General features: G+C 45.5%; 1 protein-coding gene across 1 annotated transcript in view; it reads right to left on the bottom strand.

Annotated features, from left to right (window-relative positions):
- LOC121536585 (amine oxidase [flavin-containing]) overlaps positions 1–20,091 on the bottom strand; it is a 69,603-nt gene that overhangs the window by 3,825 nt on the left and 45,687 nt on the right. Inside the window, exons 4-14 of the mRNA XM_041843985.2 lie at positions 13,077–13,181; positions 12,749–12,840; positions 12,376–12,517; positions 6,214–6,363; positions 5,435–5,594; positions 5,131–5,227; positions 4,961–5,014; positions 4,741–4,798; positions 1,050–1,147; positions 280–391; positions 22–84 (exon numbers count right to left, since the gene is read on the bottom strand). Coding sequence (XP_041699919.1) covers positions 22–84; positions 280–391; positions 1,050–1,147; positions 4,741–4,798; positions 4,961–5,014; positions 5,131–5,227; positions 5,435–5,594; positions 6,214–6,363; positions 12,376–12,517; positions 12,749–12,840; positions 13,077–13,181 — 1,131 coding nt within the window. The remainder of the gene's footprint in view (positions 1–21; positions 85–279; positions 392–1,049; positions 1,148–4,740; positions 4,799–4,960; positions 5,015–5,130; positions 5,228–5,434; positions 5,595–6,213; positions 6,364–12,375; positions 12,518–12,748; positions 12,841–13,076; positions 13,182–20,091) is intronic.

Raw genomic sequence — 20,091 nt, 5'->3', positions numbered from 1 at the left:
TGGGTTGCATTGAATCCTTACCACTGACTCAGGCTCTGTTTGCCAGACCTGACTCTGAGGAATATTGCCCATTTCACACATGACCTGGAACAACAATGATTTCATTTACAATACTAAAACAATACACAAGACCATGTGTACCACAATTTCTTTGTAACTTATTTACATATTATTTTTTTACTTTTTTTTTTTTTTTGGGGGGCGGAGGGGTATATGAAATAAATATATGTATTATTATTATTACTTGTATTATTATTATTATACTGTGAAGGCTCTCACCTCTCTGGCGGCCCTCTCCCCAGCCTGTACAGCCCCCTCCATGTAGCCACTCCACTCAGTAGCTGTCTCTGTTCCTGCAAAGTACAGTCTGCCTACTGGCTCCCTGAGAACCCTACACAAAGAGGGAGGGAGGAGGAGAGGAGGGAGGAGGGGAGGAGGAGAGGAGGGAAGAGGAGAGGAGGGAGGAGGGGAGGAGGGAGGAGGTGAGGAGGGGAGGAGGGGAGGAGGGAAGAGGGAGGAGGCGAGGGAGGAGGGAGGAGGAGGAGGGAGGAGGGAGGAGGGAGGAGGAGGAGGGAGGAGGTGAGGAGGGAGGAGGGGAGAGGGAGGAGGAGGAGGAGGAGGAGGAGGGAGGAGGTGAGGAGGGAGGAGGGAGGAGGGGAGGAGGGAGGAGGGGAGGAGGGAGGAGGAGGAGGAGGAGAGGAGGGGGGGAGGAGGGAATAGAGGGGAGGAGGAGAGGTGAGGAGGAGGAGGGGAGGAGGGAGGAGGGAGGAGGAGGAGGGAGGAGGTGAGGAGGGGAGGAGGTGAGGAGGGAGGAGGGGAGGAGGGGAGGAGGGGAGGAGGTGAGGAGGGAGGAGGGGAGGAGGGAGGAGGTGAGGAGGGAGGAGGTGAGGAGGAGGGAGGAGGAGAGGAGGAGGGAGGAGGAGAGGAGGGAGGAGGGGAGGTATAAAGGTTAGATGAGGTCACACAGTGTGTGTGTGTGTGTGTGTGTGTGTGTGTGTGTGTGTGTGTGTGTGTGTGTGTGTGTGTGTGTGTGTGTGTGTGTTACTTACTTGCCGTACTGGGTGAGTATACCAGGGGGGAAGTAAGCAGTGTAGCAGCCTCCAGAATATTCCTCCTCACACCAGTTCTTCTCCTCGTAGTGCACAGGCTGGGACAGAGAGGGCTTGAGGTTAGTACTCATATCAGGCTGGGGGTTAGTACTCATATCAGGCTGGGGGTTAGTACTCATATCAGGCTGGGGGTTAGTACTCATATCAGGCTGGGGGTTAGTACTCATATCAGGCTGGGGGTTAGTACTCATATCGGGCTGGTGGTTAGTACTCATATCAGGCTGGGTGTTAGTACTCATATCAGGCTGGGGGTTAGTACTCATATCAGGCTGGGGGTTAGTACTCATATCAGGCTGGGGGTTAGTTCTCATCGGGCTGGTGGTTAGTACTCATATCAGACTGGGGGTTAGTACTCATATCAGGCTGGGTGTTAGTACTCATATCAGGCTGGGGGTTAGTACTCATATCAGGCTGGGGGTTAGTACTCATATCAGGCTGGGGGTTAGTTCTCATCGGGCTGGTGGTTAGTACTCATATCAGACTGGGGGTTAGTACTCATATCAGGCTGGGGGTTAGTACTCATATCAGGCTAGGGGTTAGTACTCATATCAGGCTGGGTGTTAGTACTCATATCAGGCTGGGGGTTAGTACTCATATTGGGCTGGGGGTTAGTACTCATATCGGGCTGGGGGTTAGTACTCATATCAGGCTGGGGGTTAGTACTCATATCAGGCTGGGGGTTAGTACTCATAGTGGGCTGGGGGTTAGTACTCATATCAGGCTGTGGGTTAGTACTCATATCGGGCTGGGGGTTAGTACTCATATCGGGCTGGGGGTTAGTACTCATATCGGGCTGGGGGTTAGTACTCATATCGGACTGGGGGTTGTTTTACTCCAATGTTTGTAAACAACATAAATGTAAGCAAACACCGTATAGCCTCAAAACATGGTTAAAACTATATAATGGATGGTCAGTCCTTAAATCTATAGCTTTGAATTTGATAGTGGTTATATTTCTCCAGTCCCATCCTTTAGCTTTTTAGCAGAACAGGGGTGGAGAGAAAGCTTTGTTATTGTTTCAATTAAGCATTCTAGTTTTAATCAGCAGTAGTGGTGGTGCTGGTAGTAGTAGTAGCAGTAGCAGCAATAGTAGTAGTAGTAGTAGTAGTAGTAGTAGTAGTAGCAGTAATAGTATTAGTAGTAGTAGTACTATTAGTGGTAGTTGTAGTAGTAGTAGTAGCAGTAGTAGTAGTAGTAGCAGTAATAGTAGTAGTAATAGTAGTAGTAGTAGTAGTAGTAATAGTAGTAGTAATAGTAGTAGTAGTAGTAGCAGTAATAGTATTAGTAGTAGTAGTACTATTAGTGGTAGTAGTAGTAGTAGTAGTATTAGTAGTAGTAGTGGTAGCAGTAGCATTAATAGTAGTAGTAGTAATAGTAATAGTAGTAATAGTAGTAGTAGGGTGGCAGGTAGCTTAGTGGTTAAGAGCGTAGTGCCAGTAACCGAAATGTCGCTGGTTCTAATCCCAGAGCCGGCTAGGTGAAAAATCTGTCGATGGCACTTAATCCTAATTGCTCCTGTAAATTGCTCTGGATAAGAGCGTCTGCTAAATGACTCAATTTTTATTTAAATTTAGTAGTAGTAGTAGTAGTAGTAGTAGTAGTAGTAGTAGTAGTAGTAGTAGTAGTAGTAGTAGTAGTAGTAGTAGTAGTAGTAGTAGTAGTAGTAGTAGTAGTAGTAGTAGTAGTAGTACACTGTTACAAAAAATAGTTCCAAAAGGGTTTTTCGGCTATTCCCATAGGAGAACCCTTTTGGGTTCCAGGTCTAACTCTTTTGGGCTTCTATGTAGAATACCACCGTACCTTCTCCGCTATGCAATCCGGTTTCCGAGCTGGTCATGGGTGCACTTCAGCCACGCTCAAGGTCCTAAACGATATTATAACCGCGATTGATAATAGACAGTACTGTGCAGCCGTCTTCATCGACCTGGCCAAGGCTTTCCACTCTGTCAACCACCGCATTCTTATTGGCAGACTAAATAGCCTTGGTTTCTCAAATGACTGCCTCGCCTGGTTCACCAACTACTTCTCAGATAGAGTTCAGTGTGTCAAATCGGAGGGCCTGTTGTCTGGACCTATGGCAGTCTCTATGGGGGTGCCACAGGGTTCAATTCTTGGGCCGACACTTTTCTCCGTGTATATCAATGATGTCGCTCTTGCTGCTGGTGACTCTCAGATCCACCTCTACGCAGACGACACCATTTTGTATACATCTGGCCCTTCATTGGACACTGTGTTAACAAACCTCCAAACGAGCTTCAATGCCATACAACACTCCTTCAGTAGCCTCCAACTGCTCTTAAACACTAGTAAAACTAAATGCATGCTTTTCAATCGAGCGCTGCTGGCACCCGCCCACCCGACTAGAATCACCACTCTTGACGGGTCTGACCTAGAGTATGTGGACAACTACAAATACCTAGGTGTCTGGTTAGACTGTAAACTCTCCTTCCAGACTCACATAAAGAATCTCCAATCCAAAGTTAAATCTAGAATCGGCTTCCTATTTCGCAACAAAGCCTCCTTCACTCATGCTGCCAAACATGCCCTCGTAAAACTGACTATCCTACCGATCCTTGACTTCGGCGATGTCATTTACAAAATAGCCTCCAACACTCTACTCAGCAAATTGGATGTAGTCTATCACAGTGCCATCCGTTTTGTCTCCAAAGCCCAATACGCTACCCACCACTGTGACCTGTACGCTCTTGTTGGCTGGTCCTCACTACATGTTCGGTCGTCAAACCCACTGGCTCCAGGCCATCTATAAATCACTGCTAGGCAAATCCCCGCCTTATCTTAGCTCATTGGTCACCATAGCAGCACCCACCCGTAGTCTGCGCTCCAGCAGGTATATCTCACTGGTCATTCCCAAAGCCAACACCTCCTTTGGCTGCCATTCCTTCCAGTTCTCTGCTGCCAATGACTGGAACGAATTGCAAAAATCTCTGAAGCTGGAGACTCTTATCTCCCTCACTAACTTTAAGCATCAGTTGTCAGAGCACCTTACCGATCACTGCACCTGTACACAGCCCATCTGAAATTAGCCCACCCAACTACCTCATCCCTATATTGTTATTTATTTTGCTCTTTTGCACCCCAGTATCTCTATTTGCACATAATCTCTTGCACATCTAGCATTCCAGTGTTAATACTATTGTAATTATTTTGCACTATAGCCTATTTATTGCCTTACCTCCATAACTTGCTACATTTGCACACACTGTATATATATTTTCTGTTGTATTTTTGACTTTATGTTTTTTACCCCATATGTAACTCTGTGTTGTTTTTATCGCACTGCTTTGCTTTATCTTGGCCAGGTCGCAGTTGTAAATGAGAACTTCTTCTCAACTGGCTTACCTGGTTAAATAAAGGTGAAATAAAAAATAAAAATAAATGTGGAACCAAAAAAGGTTATTCAAAGGATTATCCTATGGGGACAGCCGAAGAACCCTTTTAGGTTCTAGATAGCACCTTTTTTTCTAAGAGTGTAGTAGTAGTAATAGTAGTAGCAGCAGTAGTAGTAGTAGTAGTAGTAGCAGTAGTAATAGTAGTAGTAGTAGTATTAGTAGTAGTAGCAGTAGTAATAGTAGTAGTAGTAGTAGTAGTAAGTAGTAGTGGTTCCACTCACATGCAGAGCCTCCTCTGAGCCCAGAACTCTTGAGTAGATCTCACAGATCCTCTTCTTCCTACAGGGGACAACAACCATGTTTAAGGGTTAGGAAGGGATAGGGTTAAACTCCTAATGCTGGTACACATGTGCATGCATACTAGCATAGTATACACATGAGGAAGTGAAGTAAAACACACTGTAGGTACTGAACATGAGAAACAGCCAGACAGATGTTTACCTCTCCTCCTTGGTCAGTCCACATAGCTTCCTGCACTTGCGGGCCAGGATGAAGCTAAGCCATAGGAACAGGAGAAATACAGTTACAGTAATACCACTAAGTAAACCACAGTTTCTCATTCTCTATGAGTAATCATGTTGGGATGCAGGAAACTAAAGTTCTGTGTTTACCCCATAATGGCGGGCACAGTCCCATCAGGCTTCGTGTCATCCAGAGTCAAGCCAATGGGGGCCTCTTCCTCCTCGATCACCATAGTGCCACAGTACCCTGAGAGAGAGGGAAGAGAAAGATACAGGAGAGGAGGAGGACAGGAAGAGAGGAGAGAGAGGATCAATAGACGGAGAAGAGGAGAGGAGAAGGAGGATCAGGTATGAGGAGGAGAGGAGAGGAGATTATCACTCAAGTTCTCTCTGTAGTACACCACATATTTGATGACAGAGCCCATGGACCCTCCCTCCCTCCCTCCCTTGTTACCTTTCTTCCTCCAGAAGTTTTCTCTGTAGTAGACCATACATTTGATGACAGAGCCCATGGGGACTCTGTGGATCAGCTGGTTTCTGAGCGGGGGCAGCTCGGGGTTAAAGTGCATCTTCAGGTTCAGACCAGGAGGGGTCGCCACAATCACATACTTGGCCTGGGAGAAACAAAACACAAGAGTTGAGGCCTGGGCACACACTGGTTGAATCGACATTGTTTCCATGTCATTTCAATGAAATTACATTGAACCAACGTGGAATAGACATTGAATTGAGGTCTGTGCCCAGTGGGTAGTGTGTATCTCCCCAGTCCACCCCTGGTGGCTAAGCAGCTCTATGGTACTGTTTAATGGGTTTTATCTGGGTGAAGAGGATGTGGCCTGGACAGAGAGATGAGGACCAGCTTACTGACAACAATCCACTCTGGCTTACACACACACGCACGCGCACAAACACGCGAACACACGCACGCACACACTGTCAAAAGCTATAGGAGTTTACTGACGGGCAAACATGAATGTCTAAGGGGCTCTGTAAGCTCAGTGAGTTGTATGGCTGAATGAATGATTCCTAGATTGTTCCAGGAGTTCTAGAATGCAAATGCACAGTAGTCACAACATGGGCCTCGTCATGAGGTGTCACGTATTATGAACAAACAAGCTCTAGATGGCAGCATAGGCACAACCTGAAATCAGTAGGCTCCTGCTCAGTGAATGTGGTCTGACGACATCGTCAACATGTTGATGATGGATTGGAGATGGTTGCTCTCTCACTCACCTTGTATGTTTCCTTGTTGAGCGTCTCGACCTCGACCATGTCCCCTGTCTGGTCGATCTTGTAGACAGGAGACTCCATCTTGACCCGCTCACCCAGCTCTTTGGCCATACACTCACTGATCTGGCTGGAACCGCCCACAAACTTCCTCTCCTGAAATGCAAATACAGTATCATCAGTCATATCCATCAGATACATGCCATGCTAAAAAGACCTGCTCCAGGAGGGCACTGCTCTGCGGCTGACCGTGTGCTGCTTCCAGTCTCTCATCTGTGTGTTGTGTATTGTGTGATGTCCAGAGGGTTGGGAAAAAACACAAGACAGCAAAACAAGCATTTATGTCACAGTGGACAATAAAGTCGCAATGCTAGGACAAATATCAAATTTTACTCCATTCACTATCACTGTAGTACATTACTTTTGACAAGATTCACAGTGTAAGATTTAGTATTCTCTACGGGCTGAGAGTGTGAAAGTGTTTGCATCAGTGCCAGATTTACACCATATGAGTAATAAACTAGCTATTCTGTTCCATCTTCTGCCTCCAGGAAAAATACCTCAAACTCATTGTAAGACAGCCAGACCCCCTGGGACAGCTGATTGATGCTTCTGGGGTCAACTGTAGTTGTACATTTGGGCGGTGGCCCCTTTAAGCTGGCTTTAGGATACTTCAGTACAACAACACGCAGGATGTGGACTGGAACCAGTCAGGCAGGGGGGTGTATTGGACTGGAACCAGTCAGGCAGGGGGGTGTATTGGACTGGAACCAGTCAGGCAGGGGGGTGGATTGGACTGGAACCAGTCAGGCAGGGGGGTGGATTGGACTGGAACCAGTCAGGCAGGGGGGTGTATTGGACTGGAACCAGTCAGGCAGGGGGGTGGATTGGACTGGAACCAGTCAGGCAGGGGGGTGGATTGGACTGGAACCAGTCAGGCAGGGGGGTGTATTGGACTGGAACCAGTCAGGCAGGGGGGTGGATTGGACTGGAACCAGTCAGGCAGGGGGGTGTATTGGAAAGTGAGAGTGGGTCTTGGCAAGGCCTCATTACAATGTACACAACGCTGAGTCCTGGTTAGTGTAAACTTCCCTCAGCTGACCTTTGTAGACCCATCATTTCTGAAAAATTGACTTGGCTGGAGAGGGAGGAGACTCGAGGCCATAGTGTGGCCGAAGTAACACATTTAATACAGAATTCTTCTGGGTACATGCATTTACATTCAATATGCAAGATGCAAGAGCAAGTTACATCTCAGATGCAAGGACATAGTACAACATGACTAGCATGGCATTTCCTCCTTCAGTTTGGTGTCAAAAGCAGTGGCTAAAAAACCCAAATGGTTCAAAGCCATAACGGCTCAAAGGATAAATGGCTCAAAGGTTAAATGGCTCAAAGGTTAAATGGCTCAAAAGGCAAATTATTCTTCTGATTCTCAAGATTATATAGTCATTCTGAATTGCGTATACATGCATCCTTACAGACTTTAGTTGATATGAAACTGATACAACTTTCAGTTGAACAATGTGAACATTTAAACATCTGCTACTTGTTGTCCGGTACAGTGTGAAATGCAGCATCTTGAGCCAGTTTATGGTTGGATTGTCACGAGTTGAGGCCTCTGAGAACTCCTGTTTCCTGTGCGAGCTGAGGTGCAGAGAAAGATCAAAAACACCTTTAGGGTTTAGACCATTCTAAGTTATGTGTGAGCAATTAATCAGGTTACTCATGATATGATTGTAAGCAAAGATGTGTGAGGATATAACCTCATCCCAGGTTATTGTGCACAGCGAATATAAGCCTGGGATATCAACAACTCAAAGTTGGCCTTAGTGGGCGTGGCCTACTGAGTAAAGTATTTGCATCATTTAATTTTAACGAATCACACGACTGTGAGATGTGGCTCTGTGCTTGTGGTGTGATAGTGTACGGGGGAGGGAGGAATATGGAGGAATTGTCTAATGTCCCTTCCAATGTGTTCTCCAACTCATAAAATATTTTAGATAAAGTCTCAGTGCCGTTATCATCGCAAGGTCAGGTATTAAAAGGTATAGAAAACAGGGGTGTCAATAACTTTGACCCCTACCTTTTTGAGAAAAATAGTATTACTTTTAAACAAAATCTCTTTCTCTGAGCAATTGTATTAGTATAAAATATAATTTTTGAGCATACAATTTTGCTCAGTATTTGAATTATTTATTTTATACAGTCATTTTTGCTAATCTTTATCAATGGTGCCAATACTTTCAGACCCCACTGTAAATGCAGTACAATCTCATATGCAACTATGCATTGCAATCGACCTCAAAAGGGCAAAGCACACGCTTGAGAGCTAATGCTCATATATCAACTCATGACAAACTTTAGCGTCCACGTGTTTTTCTATTGCTCTACCTGGTAAAGCAACACATTGAATCAATACATTACATACATTGAGTCTGGACTCATATCTTGGACACAGAACTGGATCTTCTGTCAACACCGGAGCCGGAGAGCAGGCAGACCAAACAGGAAATGAAAGTGGACGACCTCACAACAACATCCTCTAATTACCCCAAAGTCCCAATCCGCCGTCACCTAGGCAATGGGGCCACTCAGCATTCCAAAGTAAACAAGAAGAATGGTCTCTCCCTGGGCTCTGAATAACAGCCATGTGGAGGGATGGATTATGCCACTAAATGAGAGAGCAGGGAACGACCAGGAACAGACATGTGGAGGGAGGGATTATGTCTCTAAATGAAGGAGCAGGGAACGACCAGGAACAGACATGTGGAGAGACGGATTATATTCCTAAATGAAGGAGCAGGGAACGACTAGGAACAGACATGTGGAGGGAGGGATTATATTCCTAAATGAAGGAGCAGGGAACGACCAGGAACATACGTGAAGGGAGGGATTATGCCTCTAAATGAAGGAGCAGGGAACGACAAGGAACAGACGTGAAGGGAGGGATTATGTTCCTAAATGAAGGAGCAGGGAACGACCAGGAACAGACATGTGGAGGGAGGGATTATGTCTCTAAATGAGAGAGCAGGGAACGACCAGGAACAGACATGTGGAGGGAGGGATTATGTTCCTAAATGAAGGAGCAGGGAACGACCAGGAAAAGACATGTGGAGAGACGGATCATATTCCTAAATGAAGGAGCAGGGAACGACTAGGAACAGACATGTGGAGGGAGGGATTATATTCCTAAATGAAGGAGCAGGGAACGACCAGGAACAGACATGTGGAGGGAGGGATTATGCCTCTAAATGAAGGAGCAGGGAACGACAAGGAACAGACGTGAAGGGAGGGATTATGCCACTAAATGAAGGAGCAGGGAACGACCAGGAACAGACGTGAAGGGAGGGATTATGCCTCTAAATGAAGGAGCAGGGAACGACCAGGAACAGACGTGAAGGGAGGGATTATGCCTCTAAATGAAGGAGCAGGGAACGACCAGGAACAGACATGTGGAGAGACGGATTATGTTCCTAAATGAAGGAGCAGGGAACGACCAGGAACAGACATGTGGAGGGAGGGATTATGTTCCTAAATGAAGGAGCAAGGAACGACAAGGAACAGACGTGAAGGGAGGGATTATGCCACTAAATGAAGGAGCAGGGAACGACAAGGAACAGACATGTGGAGAGACGGATTATGTTCCTAAATGAAGGAGCAGGGAACGACAAGGAACAGACGTGAAGGGAGGGATTATGTTCCTAAATGAAGGAGCAGGGAACGACCAGGAACAGACGTGAAGGGAGGGATTATGTTCCTAAATGAAGGAGCAGGGAACGACAAGGAACAGACATGTGGAGGGAGGGATTATGTTCCTAAATGAGGGAGCAGGGAACGACCAGGAACAGACATGTGGAGAGACGGATTATGTTCCTAAATGAAGGAGCAGGGAACGACCAGGAACAGACATGTGGAGGGAGGGATTATGCCTCTAAATGAGGGAGCAGGGAACGACCAGGAACAGACATGTGGAGAGACGGATTATGTTCCTAAATGAAGGAGCAGGGAACGACAAGGAACAGACGTGAAGGGAGGGATTATGTTCCTAAATGAAGGAGCAGGGAACGACCAGGAACAGACATGTGGAGGGAGGGATTATGTCTCTAAATGAGGGAGCAGGGAACGACCAGGAACAGACATGTGGAGAGACGGATTATGTTCCTAAATGAAGGAGCAGGGAACGACAAGGAACAGACGTGAAGGGAGGGATTATGTTCCTAAATGAAGGAGCAGGGAACGACAAGGAACAGACGTGAAGGGAGGGATTATGTTCCTAAATGAAGGAGCAGGGAACGACCAGGAACAGACATGTGGAGGGAGGGATTATGTCTCTAAATGAGGGAGCAGGGAACGACCAGGAACAGACATGTGGAGAGACGGATTATGTTCCTAAATGAAGGAGCAGGGAACGACCAGGAACAGACATGTGGAGGGAGGGATTATGTTCCTAAATGAAGGAGCAGGGAACGACAAGGAACAGACATGTGAAGGGAGGGATTATGTTCCTAAATGAAGGAGCAGGGAACGACCAGGAACAGACATGTGGAGGGATGGATTATGCCACTAAATGAAGGAGCAGGGAACGACAAGGAACAGACGTGAAGGGAGGGATTATGCCACTAAATGAAGGAGCAGGGAACGACAAGGAACAGACGTGAAGGGAGGGATTATGCCACTAAATGAAGGAGCAGGGAACGACCAGGAACAGACGTGAAGGGAGGGATTATGCCACTAAATGAAGGAGCAGGGAACGACAAGGAACAGACGTGAAGGGAGGGATTATGCCACTAAATGAAGGAGCAGGGAACGACCAGGAACAGACATGTGGAGGGAGGGATTATGTTCCTAAATGAAGGAGCAGGGAACGACAAGGAACAGACATGGAGGGAGGGATTATGCCTCTAAATGAGGGAGCAGGGAACGACTAGGAACAGACATGTGGAGAGACGGATTATGTTCCTAAATGAAGGAGCAGGGAACGACCAGGAACAGACATGTGGAGGGAGGGATTATGTTCCTAAATGAAGGAGCAGGGAATGACCAGGAACAGACATGTAGAGGGACGGATTATGCCTCTAGATGAGGGAGCAGGGAACGACCAGGAACAGACATGGAGGGAGGGATTATGCCTCTAAATGAGGGAGCAGGGAACGACCAGGAACAGACATGTGGAGAGACGGATTATGTTCCTAAATGAAGGAGCAGGGAACGACCAGGAACAGACATGTGGAGGGACGGATTATGCCACTAAATGAGGGAGCAGGGAACTAAAAAGGCTAATTTGGAGGGTTGAAGGATGGACCAGAGGTTTAATGTTAGTTACAATCTAAGAAGGATCCAAATGAGAATGTAATCGTTGTGGAATGTTTTGTGCTAACATGGAGGATAGTTTATTGAGCTCAGTTCAAAGGCTTCTGGGTCAGCTCAGCAAACCTAGAACCAAAGCCAAAAATACGGCTTACCTTATTTTCAGGGAAGTTAGGAACCAATATACACATGCAGTTAGGAAAGCAAAGGCTAGCTTTTTCAAACAGAAATTTGCATCCTGTAGCACTAACTCCAAAAAGTTTTGGGACACTGTAAAGTCCATGGAGAATAAGAGCACCTCCTCCCAGCTGCCCACTGCACTGAGTCCAGGAAACACTACCACCACCGATAAATCTACAATAATCGAGAATTTCAACAAGCATTTTGCAACGGCTGGCCATGCTTTCCACCTGGCTACCACTACCCCGGTCACCAGCTCTGCACCCTCTACTGCAAATTGCCCAGTTGTATTTTTGACTTTATGTTTTTGTTTTACCCCATATGTAACTCTGTGTTGTTGTTTTTATCGCACTGCTTTGCTTTATCTTGGCCAGGTCGCAGTTGTAAATGAGAACTTGTTCTCAACTGGCTTACCTGGTTAAATAAAGGTTAAATAAATAAATAAATAAATAAATATGTCATTGCAAACTTCTCCTCATTCTGATTTCTGAGAGCCATGCTAGGACCCCGTATAGATATGAAAGAGCCAGTCCTCAGGGTTAGAGAGACAGCCAGACAGGCAGACAGACAGTCAGTCAGCCAGAAAGACAGACAGTCAGTCAGACAGACAGACAGACAGACAGCGACAGCTAGCCAGGCAGCCAGCCAGCCAGCCAGCCAGTCAGGTGTGTACAGTACCTGTCCTCCATTGGTGGTGGAGAAGATCCTCATGGTCCCTCCGCACTGCTTGACGTACCAGAGGAACCACAGGGCAGACACCTCGTGGGGTTCAGAGGTCACATTTACGTTCACAAACAGAGTGGCGAACCGCCTCGCAGAACTGTGGGGAGAGGGGGTCGCACAGACACAGACACACACACACACACACACACACACACACACACACACACACACACACACACACACACACACACACACACACACACACACACACACACACACACACGTAAGAACTCAATTACAATGACTATGACCAATTTTACATTACTAAATCATGCTGCATTGGGTTGAATGGTCCTGAGTGTATTGTAAAACGAGTGTAGTGCATCACCTGGTCCAGCAGATCTTCTCAAAGAGTTGCTTCATGGTCATCTTGTCCCACTCCTCAGCATGGGGAGCCCTCCAGGGAGCCTCTCTGGGGATCTAGAACAAACACACACTATGAGGGTGGGAGCATCAAGCAGTGTCAGAAGTAGGGGTTGATTGGTCAAGGGGTTGTGGAGGGGATGGCTGCCCGGCATAGAGAGCGATAAAGATGCTGAGTGTGTTACTAGAAAAAGAGAGAGAGAGAGAGAGAGAGAGAGAGAGAGAGAGAGAGAGAGAGAGAGAGAGAGAGAGAGAGAGAGAGAGAGAGAGAGAGAGAGAGAGAGAGTGTTTACCTCGCTGCCCATCTCGTCCATCTTCCTCCACAGGTTGTTGTAGTCCATCAGGGCGAATGGGTTCCACATGGGGGGAAAGGAGCCTGTGAACGGGTAGGACTTCCCCTGTACGACACAACGTGGGACAACATAATGTTGTGGAAAATTAGATCCAAAGATTAAGGCAGATAATATTTAATTGTATAATAGAACAAACTTTAATCAAGCAGCTGCAGTGGAGATCTATGTCTTCACAGGGAAGAACTCAAAGAGTGAATGGTTACATGTCCCTTATACAGTGAAGGAAAAAAGTATTTGATCCCCTGCTGATTTTCTACGTGTGCCCACTGACAAAGAAATGATCAGTCTATAATTTTAATGGTAGGTTTATTTGAACAGTGAGAGACAGAATAACAAAAAAATTATCCAGAAAAACGCATGTCAAAAATGTTATAAATTGATTTGCATTTTAATGAGGGAAATAAGTATTTGACCCCCTCTCAATCAGAAAGATTTCTGGCTCCCAGGTGTCTTTTATACAGGTAACGAGCTGAGATTAGGAGCACACTCTTAAAGGGAGTGCTCCTAATCTCAGCTTGTTACCTGTATAAAAGACACCTGTCCACAGAAGCAATCAATCAATCAGATTACAAACTCTCCACCATGGCCAAGACCAAAGAGCTCTCAAAGGATGTCAGGGACAAGATTGTAGACCTACACAAGGCTGGAATGGGCTACAAGACCATCGCCAAGCAGCTTGGTGAGAAGGTGACAACAGTTGGTGCGATTATTCGCAAATGGAAGAAACACAAAAGAACTGTCAATCTCCCTCGGCTTGGGGCTCCATGCAAGATCTCACCTCGTGGAGTTGCAATGATCATGAGAACGGTGAGGAATCAGCCCAGAACTACACTCAATGATCTCAAGGCAGCTGGGACCGTAGTCACCAAGAAAACAATTGGTAACACACTACGCCGTGAAGGACTGAAATCCTGCAGCGCCCGCAAGGTCCCCCTGCTCAACAAAGCACATATACAGGCACGTCTGAAGTTTGCCAATGAACATCTGAATGATTCAGAGGAGAACTGGGTGAAAGTGTTGTGGTCTGATGAGACCAAAATCGAGCTCTTTGGCATCAACTCAACTTGCCATGTTGGGAGGAGGAGGAATGCCTATGACCCCAAGAACACCATCCCCACCGTCAAACATGGAAGTGGAAACATTCTTTGGGGGTGTTTTTCTGCTAAGGGGACAGGACAACTTCACCGCATCAAAGGGACGATGGACGGGGCAATGTACCATCAAATCTTAGGTGAGAACCAACTTCCCTCAGCCAGGGCATTGAAAATGGGTCGTGGATGGGTATTCCAGCATGACAATGACCCAAAACACACGGCCAAGGCAGCAAAGGAGTGGCTCAAGAAGAAGCACATTAAGGTCCTGGAGTGGCCTAGCCAGTCTCCAGACCTTAATCCCATAGAAAATATGTGGAGGGAGCTGAAGGTTCGAGTTGCCAAATGTCAGGCTCGAAACCTTAATGACTTGGAGAAGATCTGCAAAGAGGAGTGGGACAAAATCCCTCCTGAGATGTGTGCAAACCTGGTGGCCAACTACAAGAAACGTCTGACCTCTATGATTGCCAACAAGGGTTTTGCCACCAAGTACTAAGTCATGTTTTGCAGAGGGGTCAAATAGTTATTTCCTCATAAAATGCAAAACAATTTATAACATTTTTGACATGCGTTTTTCTGTATACTTTTTTTGTTATTCTGTCTCTCACTGTTCAAATAAACCATTAAAATTATAGACTGATCATTTCTTTGTCAGTGGGCAAACGTACAAAATCAGCATGGGATCAAATACTTTTTTTCCCTCACTGTATAGTGAGAGGTAATAATACAATCATATTGTTTACACAACAGTTATTTTATACAAGCAGCAGTTCCAGAACACAACGGCCTTGTGTCAGGGTTCAGACATCCCAGGAGTCTATGAAAGGCATAACATCACAGTCCAACACAGAACATATCCCTTGAGAAGTTACAACAGCTCACCCCGAATTCTGCCACCACAACATGGAAGGGTTAGTTATCGTCATCTTCATCATTCATCATCATTTTCATAATCACTAACACCATCATCCTTCTAATCATCAGCAGCAGCAGTAACCTCAGCTATTTATTGCGAACAGCGTATACAAGCCTGGGACATCAACGATACAAAGTCGGCCTTAGTGGGAGTGTAGAATTCTATATTTGTCATCATTTAATTTTAGCGAAGGCCAAGTCTGACGCATTGATCCACCAGACTCTTTGAGCTTTTAGGTGGAAGTGACTTGGAACGTAATCACAGCTGCAGTAACAGCATCCCCTTCATCGTCATCAACTATACATGGAAGACTCCTAATAGTGAACTAAGAATGCAATCTTTTGCAAACGTCTCAGTTCATCTGACATTCCGGTCAAGTCTACCTTTTGAACTGAACTAGACATTGATCTCCTGCCTGCTCCCTGACAGAGGGAGCCGTGTAGCTAGCTCCCATGGAGGATGACCAGCATACGCCAGCTTGCTTAATGTTTCACCACAGATCATAGATAGCAGCTGATTGCAAGTTCAGCAAAGCAGATTAGATTCTCTCCTCTCTCACGCTCACACTATTTCTCAACCCCTACAGGGTTCTAAATGTGGTCACTGGTAGTGGGAGGTGTCAAAGGTATCAAGTTCATGTCATACCCCCCTCCCTACTAGCCTGGCATCCAACTGATTTCCCTACGTTTGACTGTTGTTGAAGTGAATGGTGAGTGCAGAACTCAGTGTGGTTTATCCAGGCTAGCTTTGCACTGGTAATCTTGTAGGATGTCACATCCTGGAAGCCTGTCACTGACACCTTCACTGTGAATGAAAAAGCTGTATTTGGAGTTAAGAATCCTAAGGGCTCTATTCAATCCGTATCGTGGAAGTTCAGCGTTACAGCGTGATTGTGATGAGTGTGATGGAAAGGAGTTAGGCGCAGGAGGGTAATCCAATACAGAATACAGAGTTTATTCCTTCGTAGACACACAAATGCGCTCAAATAGCGCTCAACGAAACAGGCACAGGTGAAACTATCATCCCAGGCAAATACACTGTAATGGATATCCAAGAATACATAGGCACAGGGGAAAATCTACCCTGGCAACAATAGGTACGAGTAGCTCCACCAAGCTCCACTACTCTCACAAATAACAATCACCCACAAGGACAAGGGGGCAGAGGGAACACTTATACACAGACTAATTAGGGGATAGGAACCAGGTGTGTGTGATTGACAAGACAAGACAATTGTGATGATGATTGGGGCGGCAGTGGTTAGTAAGCCCGTGACGACGAACGCCGAAGCCTGCCCGAACAAGGAGGGGAGGCAGCCTCGGCCGAAGTCGTGACAGTGATTGAAATGTAAAAGGCAATGTTCCCGCTTTAGCGGACACTGCATTCACCGTAAACGCTGCATATGTCAGCTCATTCTGAAATTACCTTTACATTTGTATCACGCTTCAGCGATACAGATTGAATAGTACTTTATCTGTGCTTTATTTCCAAGGGGGTGTGTGGCTTTAGCAAATGGGCTGGGAAAGCCATATCAGTGCATTTAACTGCAAGTGCACTGGGGGATAATGTGTGTGTGTGTGTGTGTTACTCTTACATAACTGGTGTAAAGTACCTAGGTTGACAGTTAAATGGGTCGGTCTGAAGGTCCTGACTGGGGTTATTTCATACCCTGGATGACAGATGTGTCACACGCACACACCTACATGCATGCACGCACACACGCATGCACGCACCCACATGCACACACGCATGCACGCACCTACACACACACACACGCACGCACGCACGCACACACACACATACACACAGTCACAGACGCATGCATGCAAGACAGCGCATATACTGTATATAGTGAATGTGAGTGAGAGAGAGAGAGTGAGTGAGAGAGAGAGAAGGAGGGAAGGAGAGACAGTGTCTGAAAACGCATTAGCCACAGTGCTGAGGAGAGCAACATGTCTGTCACCATGGAAACGGAGGAAAGAGGAGAGGAGGAGGAAAGAGGAGGAGGAGGAGGATGCATCACAGCATCTGTTGGGAATTTTCTACAGAGCAGAAAGTGAACCTCGCAGAATGGAAACCACAAGGGAAGGGTAAGGGGGATATCTAGTCAGTTGTACAACTGAATGCATTCAACCGAAATATGTCTTCCGCATTTAACCCAACCCGTCTGAATCAATGAGGTGCGGGGAGCTGCCTTAATAATATATGCAGTACAGTACATTGTTGTGTTATGTTAAAGTATACTTTTAAACAGGTGTGGTAGTTTTAAACAGGCGTGGTAGCTTTAAACAGGCATGGTAGCTTTAAACAGGCGTGGTAGCTTTAAACAGGCGTGGTAGTTTTAAACAGGCGTGGTAGCTTTAAACAGACGTGGTAGCTTTAAACAGGCGTGGTAGTTTTAAACAGGCGTGGTAGCTTTAAACAGGCGTGGTAGCTTTAAACAGGCGTGGTAGCTTTAAACAGGCGTGGTAGTTTTAAACAGGCGTGGTAGCTTTAAACAGGCGTGGTAGCTTTAAACAGGCGTGGTAGTTTTAAACAGGCGTGGTAGTTTTAAACAGGCGTGGTAGCTTTAAACAGGCGTGGTAGTTTTAAACAGGCGTGGTAGCTTTAAACAGGCGTGGTAGTTTTAAACAGGCATGGTAGTTTTAAACAGGCGTGGTAGTTTTAAACAGGCGTGGTAGTTTTAAACAGGCGTGGTAGTTTTAAACAGGCGTGGTAGTTTTAAACAGGCGTGGTAGTTTTAAACAGGCATGGTAGCTTTAAACAGGCGTGGTAGCTTTAAACAGGCGTGGTAGCTTTAAACAGGCGTGGTAGTTTTAAACAGGCGTGGTAGTTTTAAACAGGCGTGGTAGCTTTAAACAGGCGTGGTAGTTTTAAACAGGCATGGTAGTTTTAAACAGGCGTGGTAGTTTTAAACAGGCGTGGTAGTTTTAAACAGGCGTGGTAGCTTTAAACAGGCGTGGTAGTTTTAAACAGGCGTGGTAGTTTTAAACAGGCGTGGTAGCTTTAAACAGGCGTGGTAGTTTTAAACAGGCGTGGTAGTTTTAAACAGGCGTGGTAGTTTTAAACAGGCGTGGTAGCTTTAAACAGGCGTGGTAGCTTTAAACAGGCGTGGTAGCTTTAAACAGGCGTGGTAGTTTTAAACAGGCGTGGTAGTTTTAAACAGGCGTGGTAGTTTTAAACAGGCGTGGTAGCTTTAAACAGGCGTGGTAGTTTTTAACAGGCGTGGTAGTTTTAAACAGGCGTGGTAGTTTTAAACAGGCGTGGTAGTTTTTAACAGGCGTGGTAGCTTTAAACAGGCGTGGTAGCTTTAAACAGGCGTGGTAGCTTTAAACAGGCGTGGTAGCTTTAAACAGGCGTGGTAGTTTTTAACAGGCATGGTAGTTTTAAACAGGCGTGGTAGTTTTAAACAGGCGTGGTAGTTTTTAACAGGCGTGGTAGCTTTAAACAGGCGTGGTAGCTTTAAACAGGCGTGGTAGCTTTAAACAGGCGTGGTAGCTTTAAACAGGCGTGGTAGCTTTAAACAGGCGTGGTAGTTTTAAACAGGCGTGGTAGCTTTAAACAGGCGTGGTAGCTTTAAACAGGCGTGGTAGCTTTAAACAGGCGTGGTAGCTTTAAACAGGCGTGGTAGCTTTAAACAGGCGTGGTAGCTTTTAACGTCTCTCAGTGTGTGCTCTAGGAACTATTTTATCAGTCCAATGAATACAGGTCACCATGACTACACTGAAAATGATGATGAAATAACGGGCATGACATCAAAGCCGTTCACTGTTTCTCAATATCTGATAGCGATTTATCATTAACCATTAGCCTATTAGCAACTGTAGTTAAAAAAGGTCCCCATATCAATTTCATAATTACTGCCCACTGGGGAAAAACTGGTTGAATCAACAATGTTTCCACATCATTTCAACAAAAATGTTGATGTGATGACATTGTGAATCAACGTGGAAAACTGATTGGATTAGCAAAAAGTCATCAACGTAAAGGAAATTTTGTTTGTTTTCAACCCAACTTTTAACCTAAATCCAATGACATGTTTTGTTGATTTCACGTTGAATTCACATTAGTTGACAACTCAACAAAATGTAAATCAAAACTAGATGTTGAAATGATGTCTGTGCCCAGTGGGTGGCCTCTTTCTCAATTTCTGATAGCGATTCCTCAGGCATTAAATCAAAGCAGTGCTGAGGTTGCAGCAGGTAGCTGATAGACAGTGTAAGGCAGTAGTTTGCTGATATGAGGAATTAGGCTCGGCCTTTTGGATTAGTATTAGCACTCGCTAATAGCAAAGCTGATTAGCAGCTAGTGTGGACCCTATCCCTAATTACACAATAGGTTGGCAATGGTCTGGATGAATGGACCTTGATTGGCTAACTCTGGCTACTGTGTAGTGTTGTGCAGTATAGTATAGTATAGTATAGTATAGTATAGTATAGTATAGTATAGTATAGTATAGTATAGTATAGTGTAGTATAGTGTAGTATGGTGTAGTATAGTATGGTGTAGTGCAGTGTAGTGTAGTGTAGTATAGTGTAGTATATTGTAGTATAGTGTGGTGCAGTGTAGTATAGTGTAGTATAGTGTTGTATATTGTAGTATAGTGTAGTATGTGTATTGTAGTATAGTGTGGTATAGTGTGGTATAGTGTGGTATAGTTTGGTATAGTGTGGTATAGTGTCATATAGTGTGGTGTAGTGTGGTATAGTGTGGTATAGTGTAGTATAGTGTGGTGTAGTGTGGTATAGTGTCATATAGTGTGGTGTAGTGTGGTATAGTGTAGTATAGTGTGGTATAGTGTGGTATAGTGTCATATAGTGTGGTGTAGTGTGGTATAGTGTCATATAGTGTGGTATAGTGTGGTATAGTGTGGTATAGTGTGGTATAGTGTGGTATAGTGTCATATAGTGTGGTGTAGTGTGGTATAGTGTGGTATAGTGTAGTATAG

This window comes from Coregonus clupeaformis, chromosome 37 (genome assembly GCF_020615455.1).
Source record: "Coregonus clupeaformis isolate EN_2021a chromosome 37, ASM2061545v1, whole genome shotgun sequence".
Classification (NCBI taxonomy): domain Eukaryota; kingdom Metazoa; phylum Chordata; class Actinopteri; order Salmoniformes; family Salmonidae; genus Coregonus; species Coregonus clupeaformis.
This window is presented reverse-complemented; position numbering and strand designations above follow the sequence as displayed.